Genomic DNA, 23,605 nt, shown 5'->3' with positions numbered 1-23,605 from the left:
TAATATTAACATGTGGTCCCTTTTTGCCCCATTAAAATTGTTAACAAATTGAGAAGTCAACAAAGATCAGCATTGTCAACGCTTGGTGGGTATAAAGAGATATCATGGAGATTAATAATAGGATGAACACAAGGATATATAGTAGTTTACCCATGTATATTTGTGTTACACGAGAATAGACTTTGGAGGCCTCTAAAGATAAAGGGGTCCAAAACTTTTCTTCAACTTAACAACCCCTTTATATAAGCCTAAAACCTTCTACTAGAGGGTCATGTATGTGGCTTTTATAAGATGATGTGGTGACACACCCCAATCCAAAATGTCCACTTGGACTCCAAATCAAGCTGCGATGGCCGACACCTTAAATGTGACGAAGCCATAAAGTGTACTGTGGTGGAATATGTGAATAAATTTAAACCTAAAAGTGCCTAATTTAAAGAGTGCGCTGGTGAGCGGGAATGAACCCATATCACACGTGATGTCAGAGCATAAGTAAAGTACAGTAGAGTGGATTGATAATTATACCATTGGAGGTAGTCTCCAATACCATATTTTCCAAGAATCCTCGTCGACAAAAAGCTCAGCCACTAAAACTTGAAGGGGCGAAAAATAAGGGTAAGTGGGCCTAAAAATAAAGTTTTGTAAAACCCTTTTCAAAAACATAATAATCCCTCACTATAAAACAAGTATAGTTTCCAAAATATACATATTACGTATAATATGAAAATACCTACCGTAGCCTGTAAAATCACAAGATTGCCATGTATCGCAATATTGAATAAAGTACATATAACAACCAATAACACATAATCTCTCCTACGCAAACATATCACATCGGGTGCTTATCGACACATGCTGACACACGAGTTCATGCAGAGGTATTATGACATGAACATGACTAGGTGTAACAATAATATACGCTCTGGTGCTACACTCACGTGAAGACTGGTGCTATTCGTGATCACATACGAGTCGGAGTTGCCTATTGCAATCTATATGACAAGATTGGCACCTACTTGGATCCAAGGAGAGCGTGCGGTGCGGATGTGAACATACATGTGAAAGACTGGCCCTGGCCCTAGGCGAGCACTAACACCGATGCAGCAAACGATGAGCAAATAACATAATTATAATCATGCCACAACCATTCAACAATTCTAGTCAATATCATATTATTCATGACCATAAATATAATTAAGGCATCCCTTTATAGTAAGCTTACATGTGCATCTCGTAGGATTATTTCATCATTTCCCAACAATAAGGCATTTCTTATAAAAGTACGTTTAATCATTGAAATCACGTAGAGAATTTATTAATAATTGTATATATGGAAACTAACCAATACATACATACATACATATATATATATATATATATATATCAAAGAAATACCCACTCACAAATCATGTCGTCGAATCGAACCCGTTTGAACTAGAATAGCCGAAGTCACCCATAATAATCGCACCTAAGCAATATATTAGGACCCATTAGTAAAACTCCATTAAAACAATTAAATTGGGAAAACGGAGTGTGAATTTGGAACCAGGGTGTTGAAATATGCTAAAGAAGGTCCCAGGTAAGTTTCGTAAAAAGTCAACGGTCAACCCTAAAAGTCAACCGAAACGCCTTGGTGGTCAACTACGTTAAAACTTTGGAATTTCACTAAATGGATGTCAAAAATGGACTTAGAACGTCGAAATTAGCCTAGGAGGGTTTCCAAGAAATTTTGAAAACGACAATATAAGGAATATTCTAAGAATATTCCAATAATATTCCTAGAATATTATGAGCCCAATTTTGGAAATGGGCCGGCTAGGGCATTGGCCCAAAGGTTATGGACCAAGGATTATGGGCCGAGCTGAGCAGGAATAGTGCCCCAATTGTTTGGGCCGGGTTGGGACCAATTTTGGGCTTAGGCCTTTTCCTTTTTTTTTTTTTTTTTTTTTCCCTTCTCTGGCCGGTTGCCGCTGCAACCGCCAGGTTCCACCCAACTCTGACCACTCCAAAACTCCCCTAAACCTAGCCTTCCAATATATCAAAATGAAGATCACAGAAGCAAGGGTTCGAATTATAACTTTGGTTTCCTCGGCCGTGGCCGGAGGTGGTCGAAAAAAAAGGGTCAAAGCGGTCTAACCTCCACCAGAAAACTGAAAGCTTTCCCCTCCCCGTGTTATTTTGCCAACTCGTGCAAATAAATCAGAAAACAATCCAAAACGACAATAAAAACATGATCTAAAGGTACTTGATCCTTACCTAGTCGGAGATGGTCGAGAGTTCGCCGGTGGTCCATCGGGAAAAAGGTGAATATTGGCCTCTACTGCTGTGCAAAGAGGGAAATCTCAATCTAGAAGCTTTGGTCTTCATCTATGGTATGGGTTATGACGCTCGCCGAAGGGAGTGGCAAGCGGTGGTGGTCGTTGGTGGCAATGGAGCTTGCCAAAGGAGTTGTGTTTTGCTAGTCTCTGTAGAACGGATGAATGAGGGAGAAATGATGTGTGAAATGCGAGAGAGATGGGGAGAGAGAGTCTTAGTGAGAGAGAGTTTGAAAGAGAGGGACTAAAATTTTGGGAGAGAGAGGACACGAGATTAGAGGAAGGGATGGGGAGTCCCACGTAGGTGAGTTCCCATTGGACAGAAAATGAGAGAAAATCTTCCCTTAAAATATTAAAAAAAACCAAACAGAAAATATTTAAATAATAATATAATAATTTCGAAAATATATATAAAATAGTAATTTTTCACAAAAGTATTTCTCGGATTCGTGGATTCGTAGTTTTGTAAAATCTTCGTCGTAAGTTCATATTCAATTCTGCTTGCACCTATGCGTTCGTATCATCGAGTACCTCAAGAATACGGCAAAATAGTAACTCTTACCCATCACGAAAAGACAGTCAACGAAAGTCAAAATCCTTGCCATTAATGACTCATTTAGCACTCCAAACTTTCTATAATTAAAAAGAAAAGTACACTTGTGAGGAGTATAGAATGAGATTTGTGGAGTGCTAATAAAAGTTGCCTTTATAAAATCGTAGAATTAGGGACAGGTTGTCTCATATGGCCTCATCTAAACCATTCAATAAATATCTAGAGATCAACAAATATCTAGTCTTGGTCAAATAGCCAAAGGGTCTTCATTTAATGGTGATTTATAGGAAAAGCATTCATAGGAGGCAGTCATCCGTAGAAAGCTTTGGAGAGGCGGTCGTCTGTAAAATGCTCGATAAATGTGGTTGTCCGTAGAGCACTCGAGAGAAGTGGTTGTCCTAGAGAGTTATGGAGAGACGATCGTCGGTAGAGCACTCGGGAGATGTGGTCGTTCGTAGAGCACTCTGGATAGGTAGTTGTTCATAAAGAACCTGGGAGAGATGGTCGTCTGTAGAGAGTTCGAGAGAGGCAATCGTCTATAGAGAGCTCTGGATAGGCGGTCATCTATAGAGAACTCGAGAGAGGTGGTTTATCATGTGCCAAAGGGTTTCTTAAATCTAACAATGATCTAGTCCCCAATCAAAGAGTCCTCCATCCAACGGTAATCTAGTCCCGGTCAACGACACTTTCCTTAAAATGGTGACATGGCAAGAGTAGGGTCGGGTTAGATAGGGATCCGCGTTAACAAAACTAATGAATGGTCTTGCCATACCAGTATGAGCCGCCTAAAAAGGTCTACATAGACCCAAAAAAGCAACAAGTTGAGCTACAAAGCCCATAATACCAACTCGAGAAGTTCCAGATTGAGCATAATAGCATGAGTCACTAAGTACTACAAGTAAAGCACTTAGCATACTAAGCACTACAAGTAAAGCACTCAGCATACTCACTCTAAAATCTCTAGCATCAATCACTAAAAACCTAACCTATTAGACCTGATCAATTTCTATTCTCTGTGACCTAGCACCGTGTCCGATAACTTTTTGACACATAGTCTTAAGCATGTCTGCTCAATTCTTAACTTTGCACCACATGTCAATCACTGCCAAGGAAAATAGCATATGGAGAGCCCTCAACAATAGCCCACTTGCCCAGAAAGAAGCCTGATAAATAGAGCCCATATCTGTGAAATCCCATCCCCGGATTTCACTATTTAAAATTACATATCTCGTATTTTGTATTCATATTCGTAGTTTTGACATGTTTATATTTACGGTGTATAAAAAATTTATTCGATAAGTAAAAGGACAAAATTACCCCTATTGTGTTAAATGAGATTCTTTGTAGACATACTTGATATTTTCATAATTTATCGGATTTCTTTGCATATCTGAAAGGTACATGTTGATACAAACGCGTGAGCGCAAACAAAACGTAAATTGGAGTTATAACGAAAGAGTTATTAACGAACAAAGACAAGGGCAAAATGGTCCTTTATTTATTAAATATGGAAGGCTTCAGATTTGTTGGAGCAGGAATGGTGGGGATAAACCCACGTGTGCGGCTGTGCTAAAGAGAAGAGAAGAGAAAGGGGTGTGGAACTGCCCAATTAGAGGAAGGGCGGATGAATGAGAAGATAGAGCCGGGATGGGAAGGGAGAGAAGAGAGAAACACCGGATCACCCTAGAACCGACAACCCGACCTGGTTTAGCCAGACTTTCGTGAGTTTTTCGATGATTTTCTATCAAATTTTCGACAAATTTCTTCGAGCTACCACCTGGAAAACCCTCATCGATCTTCCATCTCCCATTTGTACCCATAATCGAAGATGTTTGGCCCTAATTTCACAAAGAATGAAACCTATCAGCGTTAATGGGTGCACGGCGGCGATTCACAGTTTCTGTGAACACTACCGTCAATCACTACCATCAATCGACTCCTCTTAACCCCAGGAGTAAAGCCCAAACATTGGATAAGGTGTTGGAGTTCGTTTGGTGACGAATCGAAGCTCACCCCTTTCGGGGTTTCCAATGGTTCAAGGGATTTTCCTGCCAAACTAGGCTTAGCCCAGGTAGGAAAAATGTTCCTCTCCTTGAGTTGTACATTTTTGTAAAATTTGGTGAATTTTAGTGTTGGTCGGAATTTGGGGTTTCCATTCGCTAGAAATCGCCTCCCGTGGCGGCACGTGGCCAATGGGCCAATTTTGCCTTTTTAAGTTAAATTCGATGTTTCTGATTTCAAATTTGATAGCCGTTTGATATAGTTTGATAGTTTGAACCTAGTATGGAATACTATGCGACTTGACCATTTTATGATTCGATGATCTGACCGATGAATCGTCACCAAACATTAATATATTATAGTACGTAATATTTGAAGATCATAGGAATTGACAGATTGGGAATCCGACGTACGGATCTTCCTAAATTGAATTTCTATGTTTGTAAAACCAAACGTTGATAGCAACCTAATTTTAGCAATTGGCGGAGATCCGACCGTTGGATTATTCTGAAATTTTAGAATATTGTTCTAGAAGATAAATGAGACCCACCCTTAGGAAGTTACCGATCGGAAATCCATGGGCGGATGTTCCAAATTGACTTGTATAGGGTTGTGGACCCCACATTTGACAGAGACTTGATTTTTGTTCAATATGCTACGAATTGATCTTAATTATTAAAATCAGTATTACTAGAGACTATGTAGGGATTCATGGGCCTATATTGGTTAGTGAGTTATCCCAGATAATATATACATCGGTTTACGTGTATAGGACGTCATATTGTGATATATATATATATATATATATATATATATATGTTTATTTATCTTCTTAATAATGTGAATGATAAGTATGATAAATGTTATAACAATGTGATCCTAGAATCCTATTAAAAGTATTTTGTAGAACTTATATGCTTGTGTGACATATTAGTTAGTGGCCGTGAGAAGTTGATGGTGTAGGTGACTACGTTGCAACTCATAGGGGGATGAGGTATGGGTAGGCTGTGTGTTGAATTTACTGCACCATGTAGTAGTGGTACATGAATGGTCCTGCTTGGTATATCCGCGATGGGGGACCATACGTATTTCAAGGGTGATCATGCTTGGTATATCCGTGGTGGGTGATCACCGCCTGCATGATTAAACTATGCTTATGGTTCTGCTTGGTATATCCGCGATGGGGGACTATACACATTCTAGAAGTGATTATGCTTAGTATATCCGCGATGGGTGATCACTACCTAAAGATGTAGGATACAGTCTTGCTTGGTATATCCGCGATGAGAGATTGTTAGGGTTAATCATGCTTGGTATATCTACGATGGGTGATCACTACCTACATTATTAGTCTATGCATATGGTTTTGCTTGGTATATCCGTGATGGGTGATCACTACCTAGAGGTAGGATGTGGTCCTGCTTGGTATATCCGCGATAGGGGCAATACGTATTTAGGGGTGATCATGCTTGGTATATCCACGATGGGCGATCACTGCCTGTGCAATGAGATTATGCCTATGGTTCTGCTTGGTATATCCACGATGGGGGACCATACACATTCTAGGGGTGATGAGGATTAGTTGTACTTGGTACATTTCGATAGGCTATCATATTTTGGTTGAATTCCTTTGAGTGGTCTGGAATCCCTACTCTTGCTCATTTCCATAAAGTTAGTCCGACCCTAGGTTCGAGTGAGTAGGAATTGCTCATAGTAGACGTTATGTTTATAAACTAGAATTATCATGTTATTACTTGGAATCCAGGTAGGGATTTATGTAGAATTCCTTTATTAAATTCATGTATTGAAATGCGATCTTACTGATTGATTAATGTAGTTAAATGTTAATATAGTGCATTTCTGATTCTTATGACTGATTAATTGGAGTGATTGTGGAATGATGTTGGATATGATTGCTATTATTATGATTAGACTCGTTGACCAATGTGGCTAGAGAATAACATTGTGCTTCGTTGATTGTTCTTTGAGATGTTGCATACTATGAATTGCGATACTATGTGAAACGTAGTGATTTATATGATGGATAAATTGGAAATCTTGATTGTCATGTGGGTTTGTTATGTAGCCCTGAGTCTAGTAATTTCATGCTTGTCCAGTTTTAATGATTGATTAAGGAATTTTATGCCTTTTGGCTTGAATGGACTGTGATATTTGTCAAATTGTAGTAAATGGTGAACTACGAATGACTTGATCCCCATTTAGGATACGTAGGCAGTCTAATGAGGAGGTTAGATGCAGCCATAAAGTATACGAAAATTTCTAAGAAATTCGAATCTGGAATTATGCTTTGTACATATCCCGGAGGTGGGGTCTGTTGGATAAACGGATACTTGGTGACGTCACATGTCGATTCTGAACGTATGTCGGGATTGGGGCATGACAATAACTTTTGGACTAAGAAGGCATAGCCTATATAAGGAAGAGCAGAGACCCAAAGAAGGCACTGGATTCTGCAAAGAGAATAGGCTTAATATTGTATCATTGTATGTTCCTTGAAAGCCTTATAACCCAACACATATATTACATATTGTCAGTGAATGTAACCCGTCTCTTTGGATGAACCACTTAAAAACCTGTTTGTCTTTTAAATGTCAAGTACAATTGCACTTATCATAGTTAATCATATAGATCTTTTGTTGATATCGCCATATTTGAGTGTTAACAAGTATCACAAGCCAATTACGCACTAAACAATGCATAAATGGCTTATGATAGCCACTATAGCATTTTTGTTGCATGATAGTCATTATTAGACTAATGAAGTGGAAAATACTTTTTATGACAGTGTGTAAGTGACTCGTGATAGTGCCATTATGACATTCATGTTGCATGAAAGTTATTTTCGATAATTGGACTGATGAAGTGACAAATATTGTTTATGAACAACCAACAACAAGTAATAGTAAGGCAAGGCATTGTCACAACAAAATAGCAACATGGGCGCAAGGATGGCAAGACAAACAAGGAAACCCTAACAAATTTTAGAGGTAAAGGCATAGGCAAAAGCTTAATAAACTAAGGTAAGATGAAGGCTAAGGCAAGAGAAAAGTAGGACAAAATCCTAAAAATATAAATTTAGGGTCAAATTTCCTTATCCCCAGGTCTACTGAGTTGTAAAATTCTGATAATATTCTAATTCCTTGGCATAATTTCTGAATATGGTCAATTACTCTCCGCCGAAACTTTATTGCCGTCAAGTCTCAATTTCTTCGATTACAACTCTGAACCTAGACTTATTATGCGACTAATTCATTCCTATCCCACCAGCCACAATCTTCAATCCTTAGAATATTCTAATCCTTATCAGAAAACATCTAAATCCTCAAGAATCCTAACTTACCTAGGACTCGGCTACTCTATCAGCACTACATTTTTCTTCTAAGCCAAGCCCTTCGCCATTGAGCCGAAAATCAATTCGGCCAAAAATGTAGAAAATAAATCAATTCTAATTGAACAAACGAACAGAGTTACAAGTACAAACAAACATTTCCAACGATCTAACTTAAAGAGAGATCTTAGAAAATAAAATACAATCCTGAAATCCCATAAACTTTTCTATTTTCTGATGCTCCAACAATAACATCTATGTCATCTCTTTTTTTTTTCTTTTTGGTAAACACCTATATGTTACCTTTATCCTATCCCCACATAGACTGGGACCAACTTGTTACATACCCTCAACTACAAGAGTCCAAAGTGCAATTAGCTTTCATTTTAATTGATTAATCTTAATGGACAAATCCGTGGAACCCACATTGGATGTGGTTGGTCAGAGTGGCATCCAACCACAGTCCTCTCTGGCGTAAATTTTGGGCACAGCTGTCTGTTAGTTGGAGCTCCGACAGGGCTCCAACGGATAGCTCTGTTGTGCAATTTTATTTCCGATAAAGCTCTTTGGTGGGCCATACTCGAATTCGTACGCCAGAACCTGAAAACCGAGAAGGGTCCGAATATTATATGAGTGGCGCTGGCAAATTATAAAAAGCTAAATGGGTGGGTACGTGTGCATTGTGATCTAGGAGAGATTTTTCAGTATGATCAGTACATGAGAGGTGGTATATCATGTATTATTATATAAATGGTAAAATATATATGCTAAAAAATTAATAATTTAAAAAATAAAATTTTCTAACATTCTTATTAAAATACGTAATATACCACTTGTATTTTCGTCATAATTAAAAAAATTCCGCAGCTTCCTCCTTCCAATCCACGCACGCTGATACGTTTTTAAAAGGAGCCCGAATCATCTGCGGCTTTTTGTCAGTTTCCGTGAGCTGGGCTTTTGATTGCGACACATGTCCACCGTTGCCCCTATCGTATTGGCTGAGCCTAACTTGCAATTTTTCAACATTTAAATAGAATATAAAGTAGAAAATTGTAATTTTATAATTTGTTGATTGAATGGTAAGGAATGTGACGAAATGAAAATCTATTGACAGCTGGCATTCTGAATGAAATATACACTTGTCAACAAATAAATATTTCATGTGTCATTTTATGAACGTTAAACATGATTTATTATTAATACGTACTTTTCAATTATGCAAAGTTTTTCAACATGGAAAATATTTCCTTATAAATAAGGAAATGTCATCATAACTTTTTTTTTTTTTTTTTTTTTGTTCGAAAATTGTCGTTGTATTGACATGCACATCAGTTTTGACCATTATATGTAGTAAGTATGTGAATTGAATTTTTGTTAGAATGTAATTAATTTAATTAAAAACTAAATTGTAATACTCTTATCATTAAATATCCTCACTGTCATGCCATAATGCCGTCCAACAAGACATTTTTATTACCCTTTCAGTTCAGGATTTAAAATTTCTGATCATAAAAACTTATGGATATTAAATGAGGGGTAATGAAGATATAAATTGTATTAAGACAATATTAACTCGTATTCCTTTATATGTTGAATAGTTATTGTGGCAAAACATATTACAATTAAAATCTCATTTAAAAGTTTCCACACCAGAATGTAATACGCAACAAGGCGAGAGTTTGAAGTAGACACTAAGCATATTTCGTCTCTTTATCGAACTAGTTCTCGAGTATTATCATCACCATAATTTATCTCTTTTAAGTCATAAATCATTAACTTTGTGAAAAGAATTTTTTTATCAAAATTTAATTTGTTTATTTCTCCAAATTTTAATTAAAATTTTTTTTTATCAAAATTTATTTATTTTTTTTATCAAAATCTTCATTTTACGGCCTGTAATTTATTTTTGTCTAAAAATACATTTTGACAAATTATAGCGTTAATGTGTTAAATGTTAGGAAGAGCAGTTGGTTAGCAAACTACCATAAAATCCATTTAAATATGAATAAATATTAAATATTTTCCAAAAAAATGAAAATCTGAAAGAAGAAAAAAGGAAGAGAGGCCAAGATTAGGTCATTGAGTTCGGCCGCAGCCTATAGATTCTCTGCACATCAGACTCTAGCTGTTTTTACAGCCTGTCTCTCGTCTTCATACTCCATCTTCTTCTTCCAGTCTTCTACCCCTCTCTCCCCCTCTCTCCCCTTATATTCCTAATCCCACCCAAAACCCAACAATCACAACGATCAAACCTCCCAGATCAAACCCTGACCAAACCTCCCAACCCTTTCAATGGATCCGTGCCCGTTTGTACGGATCCTCGTCGGGGACTTGACCCTCAAGTTTCCCATGGCCTCCAGGCCCTCCTCCGCCACCGTCCACCCCTCCTCCTCCCCCTGCTTCTGCAAAATCAAACTCTCCAACTTCCCCCACCAGGTCTCCACGGTCCCGCTCATCGCCAACGACGGCCAAGCCGCGCAGACGGCCACCCACAACCACTCCCTCGCCGCTTGCTTCAATTTGAACAAAACCCAAATCGAGACTTTATCCTCCAAGCGACCCATCTTGAAAATCGCGGTCTACACGGGTCGGGTGGGCTCCACTTGCGGGTTAAACAGCGCGAAGTTGTTGGGTCGGGTTAATGTGCCGCTGTCAGAGCTGGGTGTGGCGGAGTCCAGGCCCGTTGTGTATCAGAACGGGTGGATCGCCATTGGTGGGAAGAAGGGTAACGGCAATGGCTCCTCGTCGGCGGAGTTGTATTTGAGCGTCCGGGCCGAACCCGACCCGAGATTCGTTTTTCAGTTCGACGGAGAGCCCGAATGTAGCCCTCAAGTATTTCAAGTCCAAGGGAATGTGAAGCAGCCGGTCTTCACTTGCAAGTTCGGCTTCAGAAACGATTTGCAATCGAGGTTAGTTTTCACTTTCCAGTCCTAATCACAAGTTTGGTTGCCGAGAAAATCTCTCAGTTTTGCCCTAGTGCGAAATTGGATTTCCACAATAGGAAACAAATAAATCGCCACTCAATTACTAATTTTCCTTTTTAATTTCGTTTTGTTTTTCAATAGGTCAATGTCATCACAGCCAGGCACACCGCGAAATTGGCTGCCTTTCGGTGGGACCCACAAGGAGCAAAGCGCGAAGGAGCGGAAAGGGTGGTCGATCACGATCCACGACCTATCCGGCTCGCCAGTGGCGGCGGCGTCGATGGTGACCCCGTTCGTAGCCTCGCCAGGTTCACACCGCGTGAGCCGGTCCAACCCGGGAGCGTGGCTCATCCTCCGCCCGAACGAGGGAACGTGGCAGCCTTGGGGCCGGCTAGAGGCTTGGCTCGAGCGCGGCGGCTCCGACAACGTCGGGTACCGTTTCGAGCTCCAGAACTCGACTCTCGCGAACTCCACCCTCGGCGCAAAAAATGGCGGGAAGTTCTCGATCGACCTGACCTCGAGCCTGACACCGGCGAACAGCTCCCACAGCAGCTTCGACTTAGGGTCGGGGACGTCGTCCAGACCAGGATCGGGATCCGGATCAGACTTCGGGTTCGGGCTGCTTCCCAGCCTGGTACAGAGAGGATTTGTGATGTCCTCTACGGTGGAGGGTGTCGGGAAGTGTAGCAAGCCGGAGGTGGAGGTCGGGGTACAGCACGTGACCTGCACGGAAGATGCGGCTGCTTACGTGGCATTGGCGGCGGCAATGGATCTGAGCATGGATGCTTGCCGGCCGTTTTCTCAGAAACTCCGGAAGGAGCTGAGGCAGCAGTAGATTCGCCGGGGGGTGGTTGTCGTTTAGAGGGAAGGGTTTGTCGTTGCGGAGTCGGCTAGGCATCGGATTCTTTTTTTTCTTGGTGATTAACTGCCAACACAGCATTTTTTTCGGCTGCCGTTTTTAAAATTTTAAAATTTTAAAATTTTGTTGGATGAGAGTGTACAGTGAGGAATGAGTCGGCAGGATTTAAAATCTTTAGATCAATTTTTTTTTTCTTGTAATTTTTGTGAATTGATTGGGCTATTTTGTTAATACATGATTGAGTTTTTGTTTGAGAAGAATCCAATGTTTGGTGGGAAATTTATAAAATTATTTTTGATGGGATGGCACAAATTAAAAATGCAGGCTGTCCAGAGTGGATATATGTTGATTGATTATTTGATTTAGTACGTGGACGTGTGTAATTGTAATCCTAATTGTATAATTTTTAGAGGTGGATTGCCTGTCATCTTATTTTCATAATCTTTTTATGCTCTTCTGTTTGTGTGTTGTGTAGTCAAGTTAAGTCACGTTAACATTTTATATTCCTATTACTTTTTATTTTACTATTTCTATAAAAAATTAATATAAAATGTTGACGTAACTTAATCGTAATCACATACGAGGGCATGAGAAGAGTATGAAAATGAAAGGGCAGACAATCCCCTCCATAATTTTTTGGTAGACAATTATGTTTTTTCTTTTTATAGAAATTTTTGGTTTTGTGAAAGTTAGACACGTCAATGCAACTAATACCAAAAATTTCACAAAACCAAACGAATACATCAACATCGGTTTTTTCGGTATTATAGAGTAATGTATAATTGTTGTCTTGTAGCAATTTCAGCCTCTGTAAAACAAGAAAATTGTCAAGCTTTGGTTGTTACGATTTTGGATGCCATTAAGGAAATATTTAAAATGTGCATTATTATTATTATTATTATTATTATTTTATTTTTTTACAAACTATGAAAGAAGAGAGAGAGATTTCGAACTTAAAACATATGTGATGTGACTTGAGATGCCAAACCCATGCACTATTCTATTTCTCCTGCCAAAAGGCATTGTGCACAATTATTAAACTCTAAATTATTTTAGGCCAGCTAATTTAAAATATGAAAAAAGGTGGGATTATTAATCACTCCTGAATTGCTCACCGCTTTCCTCTTTTATCTCCCACTAAACTCTTTTTTTATTAAAAGAATCATATTACTCAGTCCACCCACTCATGTTCTGCCTAAACATAAACTTTGATTGTTTTTAAAAGAAAAAGAAATAAAAACATGTTGCGAGAATCAAACTCATGACCCTTCACATCTAAAGAAAAAATCATACCAATAATCATGAGATGGTTCAGTGGTTGGCGATGAATTTTAAACTCGTATTCCACACGGCACATCCTAGGTTCAATTCATGACGATGGGGAATCGTACGATGGTGGCTATGGGACGCTGAAATGTCTCTGTTAGTCTTTCTGTCCTTCAAAAGAGTGGGCTGTCTTGGCGAAGCCTCCAGCTCATCCTTTTTTATTCATACCACTAGACCAAACACCTAGAATGACATAGTTTATTTTTTTTTTTTTTTTGAGTACAACGATATATTTTACACTAAGGGGAAGGAGAGTTCGGTTAAGCTGCACAATGGACAACTTAATTTGGTATCAAATTCTCAAACCTAAACCCTCTCACTTCCAAGATCAGACTGTAGTACTAAGTGCCCAGTATGACATAATTTTTAATTTCTTAGTATTTCTTTAAAGATAAAAGGATAAAATTGTAATTATCAATTTAAAGAAAAAGAATTACTTAAAAAAAATAATTTTAATAAAACACTTATAATACTGTTCATTAAAATTAATTTTTTTTTAACTTTTCGTTAGTTTTTATAAAAAAGAAAAACAATAGGGTCAGTGACCAGGTGGTTGGGCTGAATGATTTCATGATAATGAACTTATAGCCCACATCCCAACTCGTCCATCAAAACGCATTGTGTAGGCTTAAAACCCGAACATACTGGAAACTCCACGGCACAAGGCTGACTTGCCGGTGCTGTGCTGCTCGCCGCTCTGCTGACTTCATTTGCTTTGTTTTGGTTTGCTTTGTTTTGACGCCGCCGCTAGGGGTTTCAAGCTCTCTTGCAATGAAGGCTCTAAGCTGGTGGCTGATGCTAGTGGGTTCGCTCCGGCTGGTCTCCGTCTGGTTCGGGTTCTTCGACATTTGGGCTCTCCGCCTCGCCGTCTTCTCCAAATCCCCCAGTACATACACTTCTCTCTCTCTCTCTCTCTCCCCTAAATCTCACTCCCATTAATTTTCCTGTTTGGTTGCCGAGAAAATTGTCTGGTTTACTCTTGGTACTTGGAAAGTTGAGAAAAACAACCCCTTTGTCCATTTTTTGTGGTACCTTTCACTGCAGAGAGAGCAAATGTTGATCAATGTGGGAGTTTGGTTGGATATGAATTTATAACTCTTGTGTTCTTAATCGTGTGAGGAAGTTAAGGAAGCTCTCAACTATTTGATTTTATGGATTTTGTGGACATCCAGAGAGATCCAAGGGTCACATTTCATCCCTAAGTAAAGTTTGAGAAAGTTTGAGAGTCGTCTCTTTTGATGCAAATCCGTAATGGGGTGGTTTTTACCTGAATTATATGTGCTTTGGGGATGAAGGCGTTGTGTGGATGTTCAGATTGTTTGAGATTTTAGATATGTTAAATGCCTCAAATCACTAGCTTTCATGAGGCAGTAGGTACTGTTACTGCATTCGAGATTTGATGTCAAGATCACACCCGATGTTTCTCTCTCGTATTGAGAAAAACCCAAAACTCAGATCACTAGCTTCATTAGGTATTACTACTGTATTCGAGATTTGATCTCAAGATCACACCGAAGTTTATCTTTCATGCTGAGAAAAACCCGACACTTGCTTTGTCTAATTCATGGAAGGGATGCACGTAATCTTCGTAGTCCTTAGTTCCCTTATCTCATAGAGTTATCCTCCTAAATTGTTCATTGCTGAATCAGCATTTGCAACCTTGTGATTTTTGTTACTTATGAGACTATTATGTTTCTAATGCAGAATGTAGAGTTCGGTTTTAGTTTCTGCTTCTGGTTCTTAGCTATTCGCTTTGCACTTTTATTGTGTCCTAATTTTTCATGTGTTTTATTTCTGATTCTTTTTTCTGTAGTGACTGAAGTTCATGGGAGGACATTTGGTGTCTGGACTCTTTTAACTTGCACACTCTGCTATCTCTGTGCCTTTAACCTTGAAAACAAGCCTCTGTACCTAGCTACCTTTCTGTCGTTTGTCTATGCACTCGGCCATTTCTTGACCGAGTACCTAATATATCAGACGATGGCCATTGCAAATCTCTCAACTGTCGGCTTTTTTGCAGGTATCAATTCACTTGGCTATATTACATCAATATTACTTTGCATCCTATGTTGTTCTGGTAATAATGTGCAGCAATTAGTTTTTGATATCGAAAAAATCTACTCTACAGCCTGTTATATGTGAACTTACTTGTTTCAAAGCATAAGAATGTTGCTGTTGCTTTTAAATGCCATAAATCACACTTAAATTTGGGCTGCAAGCACTAGTCGGGACTAAAGACAAATATTTGTATATCTGATGAAACTTATCAGAAAAAAAGAAGAAGAAAGAATTAGAGGATCTATAATTACTTTGCTAATGCCACCTTTTCTGAAGTAAAGTTATTCGGAGAAGAAAATTTTGTTCCATCGGCACTTTTAAAAGAGAACAAGACTCGATTCTCGCTCATTTGATGGAAAAGGAAGTAGAGAAAACGGTGTATTCATAGTCTATTACAGAGTATATTTTTAATTGAAAATGAATCTGTATGTCTTTCAACTGTTTGCAAACTATTTTTATGTGATAATATCTGATGACAAATAGTGTTTGGATTTCCCGTAAACCCTTAGTTGATGTTTGAATTACTGTCTTATGGTAATACCATATAGTTCTGAATTTCCCTTTCCAGTGATGGTGCTTTTTTCTGATTGCTTATTTTATGTTGAACTGAATTGCATAAGCAATATCCGATGAATTTTCTTCTGATCATGATCAGGCACGTCGATAATCTGGATGCTATTGCAATGGAATGCACATCAAGCTCAACCTATATCGAAATCAGAATGAAGCGTCTGATTTCTGCCTCGGTTTTCTCTGCACACGTTGATTAAGCGTCTTCTCAATCATGCTTGACTTTTCTGCAACTGTAATTTCAATTTTGTATCTGCTATTGCAATGAAATTTGGTGTAACATTTGAAATTCTAACTCCGAACTGTTCAGAATGCACTGAGTTTTAACTTTCTTTGTAAGCTGCCATTGCGTAACGTTATTTACCTCGGTTTAATTATCACCTGAAATTTGTGCTGTCATTTAAGACGCAGAGTTACCTCGTGCTGTAAGGGCAGCAACGCGAGCAAGTTCCGCTTGTTAGAAGGTTGGATGAAGTTTGGCTTGTGTTCTTGTCAGAGTTTTGAGAGTTTGGTTGTCTTCAACGACGAAAACAAGGCACAACCTGTTTCAAAGAAGGTTTGTATGTTCGCGAGGTTTGGCATCTTTACTTAAAGCGGCTCAAGGAAGGTCTTTAGTCCCATGTTTCAAAGGTGTATAAAGATTTGGAAGAAAGCGGATGTTGTTAACAGCTAAGAGATGCAGTCGACATCATTCTCCAGCATATGCTTTGCCTGGCTTTTGCTTGGTCTATTGTATACTAGGTGGTGCATGCTGGTGTACAATTTGACATGAGAGGTGAATATTTTTGCCGTACAACTCTGCAATCTCATTCTATGAATTTGGTGCTGCGGGCTCACGTGCCACAGCATCATTTTATAAGCCGAAGCGAAAGTAAAACTTAAGAGCTATTATTAACACTTCAAAATAGTGACTGTCGTACGTCAAGCCAAAACTTATCTATACGCCAATATGTACCACCAAGTATACAACATACCAAGAAGTTTTAGTTTCATAGCGTCTGGCGAAACTACGTTTTCCAGCACACCAGAGACCACCAACAGGTCAAAGGAAACTGCTTCCAAAACAAAGCACAAACTGTTCAAAACTCAGCAAAACAATTCCCTTATTTTTTTTCCGATTCAATCATTCAAATGACATCCAAATTTTCAACTTGGATCAACAATTCAATTTCATTCTAAAGCATAACGAGCTTCGTCCCAGGAGCTTACAACTTACACAAACAGCAAACAAAAAGAATATATGAAAAGAAAGATAAAAGGTGCAAATAAACAGCATAGTGGACGGTTGGATTTGGTTATACAGATTAAACCTGCTGCTGATATAAACTAGCCTACATTTTAATTTTTAACTGCTATATTGATTTTCTCGCCGTGGATTAAAATTCACAAACACTAACCTAGTTGCTTTGCAAAGGCAAGCATGAAAACATGAAGCATCAGAAGAAACCAAAAACCATGATCATCATTCTGCTGCAACCTCTCCATTCTCATCCCCCTCGGTTGTTATCTCTGGCAGTGTAGTTAGATCAATGCGAGCCTCTTTCTCGTCTTGGGTGATATGGGAATCAGAAGAATCAATTGGCTCATGATGAGTCGTGTCCTCTGTCCCATTTGTGGAGTCTGAACCTTCACCTGTCCTGTCCGATTCACTTGTACCATTAGACTCTTCATTCTGAGCGGCATCTGTGGTTTCCTTTATCGATGAAGATCCAGAACCATCCTCTGTTTCAGCTGCTCCATCAGATCTTACGATATTCTCTGACACATTAGTCGCTACTGTATTAGAGGAGTTAGATGATTCTCCCGATGCCCCATCTGCATTCTCAATTTTAATGGATATTGTTGAATTTGAGACAGATTCATTGTTCTCAGCAACTGTGTTGTTAGCCTGTTCCACAACCATGGTTTGTGTGATCACGTCCTCTCCAGTAGTCCTACCATCCACCGTTCCATTTTCAGAGTGAGCTGACTCAGATACAGTCTCTGTTAAGTTCTGCTGGTATGAACCAGTTGCCTGATTGATATCTGTTGAGTTATTGCCTGCTTCTGTACTCACCATTGTCAAATTATCTTTAGCTTCGATACTCACCACAGTTGAGTTATTTCCTGCTGCTTCTGATTGATCATTAGATTGTGTTTTCACCATCGCATTTAAGAGTGAGCTCTCGGCAGGATTGGACATATTACCATCAACGTTCTCTTCACTTGTAGCTACATTTAAAATAGTACCATTTCCAGCCATTCTCTCTTCCACCATTGTTGAATTGTCCTTTTCTAGTGTAGTAGTTTCGGGGTTCTCATTTGAGTTTTCCGAACTTACTTTCTCAGTTTCAGTGCTTATAACTTGATTATCATGGGTCACTGCACTAGAAGCATCATCCCCCTTGTAATTCTCCTCTCGTGCTTCATGAGCGTTCTTATCATGGGTATCATTATCTTGGTCATCTGATGAATTCTCATGTTCTTCTTGTTCCTCTCTCTCTTCACCGTCCTTCTTATCACCATCTTTCTCATTCCCATCATCTTCTCTTTCTTTCTCCTCATCTATAAATTCCTCATCATGTTCCACTTCCCCTTCTTTCCCCTCTTGCTCATTTTCATCTATCTCATCATCTCCAGCTCCTCTTCTGTCATCTTCCGTCTCCTCGTTCTTGTTTTCTTCCTCCTCTTGCTCTTCTGCCTCATGCTTCAGATCCTCTTCTTCTCGCTTTCCGATTTCATGCTTTGGATCCTCTTCTTCTCCCTCTCCTACTTCATGCTTCTGATCCTCTTCTTCATGCGCGTCTACTTCATGTTTCTGATCCTCTTCTTCATGCACATCTACTTCAGGTTTCTCGTCTTCCTCTCCTGTTCCTTCGCCTTCCTCCTCTTCCTCTTGTTTCTCATTTTTGGGGATTTCAAGTTTTGGAAGGTCTTTCCTCCCAAGTTTTGGAAGCTCACCCTCACTCAGGCTTCCGGTTGAGATTTTTTCATCTTTCTTATCTAATGCCACTTTCTTATCGTGGGAATGCTTGACCTGATAGAGTAACCAAAAGCAGACCCCAAGCAGCAGACAAATCTGCAGAACATGCTTCACCCTGATTCCTTTGGTTCTTTGGTTCCTACTCGGTGTCCGCTTGATCATGATGTACGCCCCCTAGTACCCTACTCCTATCTTTACGTCTCCCTATTCGCAAACATAAAAAATATAGTGTCAGAAACCTGCCTATGCTCCAAACTGTAAAACTAATAAACTTAAAAACAATACTCAACCAATGCAAATCAGTCAAATTAAATGTCTAGAACACAAATCTAGGTTTCATATCATACAAATTTAACACCAAAACTTTAAATTTTTAAAAGAAAACCAAACATTGTCGAAACAGATCCCTTGTGTGCCCATTTTATGTTTAAACTCTCACTCAAACTGCACGTTTTAGGACGCGATTAAGATGACACCAATTTAGAAATTCACCTACTTCTCTACATACTTTGACTCAAAACACCAGCAACATACACCCAAATACGCTAATTTCACTACACAAAAGAAAAGGGAAATTCAGAATCCAAACTAACCCATTCACTTCCTCGTAGGAAAGCGGCAAACTTTACTAGAAGAAGCAAAACCCATAGCCAGAAACATGGTGGAAAATTAACAACGAAACTGAAAGATAGCATCCAAATCATAACTGGATAACGAAGTAAACCCACAAGCAAACCCCACAACACCCCATCAATCAGAAAGATCCTAAATCACGTATACCCCCAAAAAATCCAATCTTATTAATCCACAAGCAAAACCCATCTTCCAAATTAGTAAATTGTGAGCAGCAAGAAGCTATTCTACACTAATAGATGGAAAATATCGGAAATTACTGATTAATTACTAAAAAAACATACACTTACTGGAGAAATAAAAAAAATGGAAAAGATGTAAAGAAGGAGAGAGATAATGGAGGAAGACGAAGAAGAAGGAAGTACCTGAGAAGCACGCAGTTGGAGTCAAAGTAAAAGGCAGGGGTCGTGGATGTCAAAGCACTTCTCTGTCACACGCGGGTGGAGAGAGAGAGAGAGAGGAGTTTCTATACTTCAGTGGAGAATGACCGGATCTAATGTCAACATTAGCTCCAATGAAGCAACGAATAACTAGTAACTTGTATTTGTAGGTAGTAACTAGTAATTAGCGTTCATGTTGTCACCCTCGTGGTTTTTTTATTTCATTTTAACAAATGATACTATTTTCATTAATGGAGAAGGAGATGTGCTTAACTTCACAACGGACGAACAATAATGTAGTTCAAATTCGTCTTTGGCGAAAATCCAAGCTAAGACCTCACACTTACAAGTGAAGAAGAATAATATTAGAATGTAGTACTAAGTGACCCGTTGTCCTAGTGTTTGAAGATCATAATAAATTTATGTGGAAAGAGCTTTACGCATGATATTGATGTTAATAAAAAGTAGCGTTTAACTTGATGGTCAAGTGGACAAAAGAACCACCAGTGCAATGAGTTTTTAACTTCACTGGTCGTTTTACAAATTTTCAAATACACTATTAAACAGTTATAAGTTTCAAATCATAAGGCTCTGAAGCATAACTGATCATGAAATCAATGTTGCAACAAATCAATTTTTAAAATGTCATATGTCGGTACCATAGATTGGGCTAAACATATATCATTACGGATTTCTCTTTAGGGCTCTTTCGCTATCATTTTTACTTCCTGAAAGGCTCTTATGCATCCATACAAATGTAACTACATTAATATGAATGTAATCCGACTTCGAATAAATCAGTATATCATTGGATATTTATGTGATTTGCGGTCTAATCTGGTTGCTCTAGTTTGGCATCAACATTATATACTATGGAAAGAAAAATGTAGTAACGTCATGGTAAGTGGCAATTTGTGGACAATGTTTGGTGGGTTGGCGTGTAGCATTCATGCTAGAATTTCAGAAAGAAGAACAATGTAGTGAGCTTGGAAGAAGACAATATATGGCAACACAATCGCATACTCCTTGTGGTATTCCTCAACTCTTTGTTCAATTATTACAGTCTGGTGATATTCTTCTTTACTTGAAAATAAGAGGTCTTAGGTTTGAATCTCTTGGCTAACAAATCCGATACCAAATTATGTACCTTAGCCGAATTCTCATTCTCTTTAGTGTAAAAATATATCGATGTACTAAAAAGAAAAAATATTATATACGATTTTCCTCGTATTTGGGCCAAATCTTACAACGTGGGAGGGCCCATACATGTCCCCATTTCTACAGTAGTCGTTGGGCAATGATAAAGTAGATCAGAATAATTTTTGGGCTCCTTTGCCTCCAATGGTCCATCACTAGATGCTGGCATTTATTTATTTTTTATTTATATACGCAAAATATTCTGCACCAAATAAAGAGATAATTGGATCAATAATCCCTAATTTTTAGTCTAATTGGAGTTTTTGTACGTGAATTGAAAATGTGCGAATATGTCAAATTTTAAAGTCCATCAAGGTGCTAAATATTTTGTTACATTATTCATTTGCAATTTATAGGGTGAAAAAGGGACAGGGATACGAGAGGAGGGGAGAAAGAGGACAAAAAAATGGCTCTACTACTTTAAATGGTTTGGGTAAAAAAACGAAAGGTTCACTTCACTCACTTTGAAGAAATATTTTAGTGTGCTCCAAATACGGGAGAAATATACTACGTGTCATTATACAAGTGACGAAATACTTGTGTTAAAAAAATTAACAACTTAAAAAATAAAACTTTTCACCACTTATATAATAACATGTGGTATATCACTAGTGTTTCAGATACAATGTAAAATTTCTTTCACTTTAATTGAACTTTTCATATTTTCAATTTTCTTTTGCTATATCCATAGACTGTTTCTGATTCAGAAAATGTGTCTCTTTTGTAGAGCATTTTGTGTGGAAACATGGTAGCGGGGCTCACTCACACGAGTTAACATTGCCGATATCTTTAGCCGCTCGGGAGATTAAATGGTAAGAGGTTTTAACAAAAGGCATCGACAAAAGGCCTCGGAGATCAAAAGCGTGAAATTAACAAAAATGGGCTGGTATCAATCATTAGGTAGTGTGTTTGGATTATAACAGAAACTCCAACTGATTAGTTATCATCGACTTTGCCAATGTGTTTTTTTTTTTTTTTTTTTTTTTTCTTTCTGTAGTGTTTGGAACATTAGCGACCACATGTATGTCAAATTAAAAGTCTAGAACACAAATCGAGGTTTCAGTTTTAGACACCCAAGTATAATTTCATAACACAAAAGAAAAGTGACAGTAAAAATCAAAACTAAATTCCCAATTTTTTCCGGATGAAAAAGACAAAGAAAACCCTAGAACACCACACAATCAAAAAGATTTGGAAAAATATATCGACTCACATAACTAACAGCCCACCCCAAAAAAGAAAAGAAAATAAAATCCCATCTATATTCATTTCACCACAAGCAAAACCGTACTCGCATCTTCCAAAACAGTAAATTGCGGAAATGGACGATGATGAAGCTCTGACCCATCCACCCTATGGTGTCGAGAGTAGGATGGATGAATGGCATTGACTTTGCGGTTATTTTTAGAATTTATAAATTCTGCAAATAGACATCTTCCGGAGTGAAACAGTTGGACGGTAGAAGCAATTTCCCATCGAGAATAAATTTGTTTTTTAATTTTAGTTTTTTTTTTTTTTTTTTTTTTTTGAGAAGAAACGAAAGAATTTTATATAAAAGAGAGAATTTACACAAGTGGAAAAGAGTTCCACCTAGAACAAGGAGTAAGTAGCAAGGACCTGTAAGGTAATGCTAATTAAACAATGGTAAGGCTAAACCGTATCAGTTAACAACTGTTGACAAATCCCTTAGTATAGAAGAGAGAGGTTAATCTCTAAACTCAACTGAAACTGAAGCCCAAAGAGCTGCCCAATGTCTTACTCTATCCTAAAGCTCATCTACCCCCATTCCCTTGTAATCCTCAAAAACTCTTTTATTACGCTCCAACCAAATATTCCAGAAAATTGCAAACAGCAGAGAGCCCCACAAGGCTTTGGCTTTCCTCCATTTTCCTAGGGTGTCAAATTTAGTACTTAGAAGCTTGAAACAACCCTTTGGAGGGACCCAACAACCTCTAGCTTCCTTGAGCATTTTCCACCTCAGTTGTATGTTGTACGAACAGTAAAGGAAGACATGATTGACGCTCTCTTCCCCGGACATACACAAAACGCACCAGTGTGGGGAAAAACATGTAAAAGGCATTTTCCTTTGGACTTGATTGCACGTATTAACCTTCATGAGCGCCACTAACCACACAAGAATTTTGACTTTTGAAGGCACTTTTGCTTTCCAGATCTGAGAGAAAGGAGGAAAGTGTTGCATATCTTCATTGTTGCATAGAAAAGAGTTATAGGATTTGCATATGAACAAGCCTGATCCTTCTAAGTTCCATCTTCCAATATCTTCTCTAGATTGACTCAGCCGCATGGACTTCATCTTTTGTAGTAAACCAGCTGCCTCTTCTATCTCTGTTTCACTGAGATTTCTTCTAAAATCAAAATTCTAGCTGACTGGCTGAAGAGAAGAAACCACAAAATTGGAAATGCTTTGGTTTTTTTGTCCTTGATAACAAAAATAATCTTGGGAATTGCTCTTTCAAC

The 23,605-nt window shown here is 38.4% G+C and overlaps 3 protein-coding genes across 5 annotated transcripts; 2 read left to right on the top strand and 1 right to left on the bottom strand.

Annotated features, from left to right (window-relative positions):
- The first annotated feature begins 10,305 nt into the window (after positions 1 to 10,305).
- Positions 10,306 to 12,385, top strand: LOC137725958 (uncharacterized). The gene is made up of 2 exons (XM_068464804.1): positions 10,306 to 11,127; positions 11,284 to 12,385. Exons 1-2 carry the CDS (start codon positions 10,511 to 10,513, stop codon positions 11,975 to 11,977), a joined length of 1,311 nt encoding a protein of 436 aa, XP_068320905.1. The 5' UTR covers positions 10,306 to 10,510; the 3' UTR covers positions 11,978 to 12,385.
- Positions 12,386 to 13,944: 1,559 nt separating this feature from the next.
- Positions 13,945 to 16,294, top strand: LOC137725382 (ergosterol biosynthetic protein 28). The gene is made up of 3 exons (XM_068464045.1): positions 13,945 to 14,213; positions 15,141 to 15,347; positions 16,041 to 16,294. Exons 1-3 carry the CDS (start codon positions 14,099 to 14,101, stop codon positions 16,109 to 16,111), a joined length of 393 nt encoding a protein of 130 aa, XP_068320146.1. The 5' UTR covers positions 13,945 to 14,098; the 3' UTR covers positions 16,112 to 16,294.
- On the bottom strand, positions 16,038 to 20,054 carry LOC137725381 (uncharacterized). Of its 3 annotated transcripts, none has more exons than XM_068464042.1 (2): positions 19,916 to 20,054; positions 16,038 to 19,121 (listed from the first exon to the last, which is right to left on the bottom strand). In XM_068464042.1, exon 2 carries the CDS (start codon positions 19,077 to 19,079, stop codon positions 17,418 to 17,420), a length of 1,662 nt encoding a protein of 553 aa, XP_068320143.1. In that variant the 5' UTR covers positions 19,080 to 19,121; positions 19,916 to 20,054; the 3' UTR covers positions 16,038 to 17,417. The 3 variants fall into 3 exon arrangements, with proteins under 3 accessions (XP_068320143.1, XP_068320144.1, XP_068320145.1); XM_068464043.1 differs by lacking the exon at positions 19,916 to 20,054 and adding an exon at positions 19,841 to 19,903; XM_068464044.1 differs by lacking the exon at positions 19,916 to 20,054 and adding an exon at positions 19,511 to 19,822.
- Positions 20,055 to 23,605: the final 3,551 nt, after the last annotated feature.

Source organism: Pyrus communis, chromosome 2, assembly GCF_963583255.1.
Source record: "Pyrus communis chromosome 2, drPyrComm1.1, whole genome shotgun sequence".
NCBI classification, from domain to species: domain Eukaryota; kingdom Viridiplantae; phylum Streptophyta; class Magnoliopsida; order Rosales; family Rosaceae; genus Pyrus; species Pyrus communis.
The sequence above is the reverse complement of the archived record's forward strand: the minus strand, read 5'-3'. Positions and strand labels throughout refer to the sequence as shown.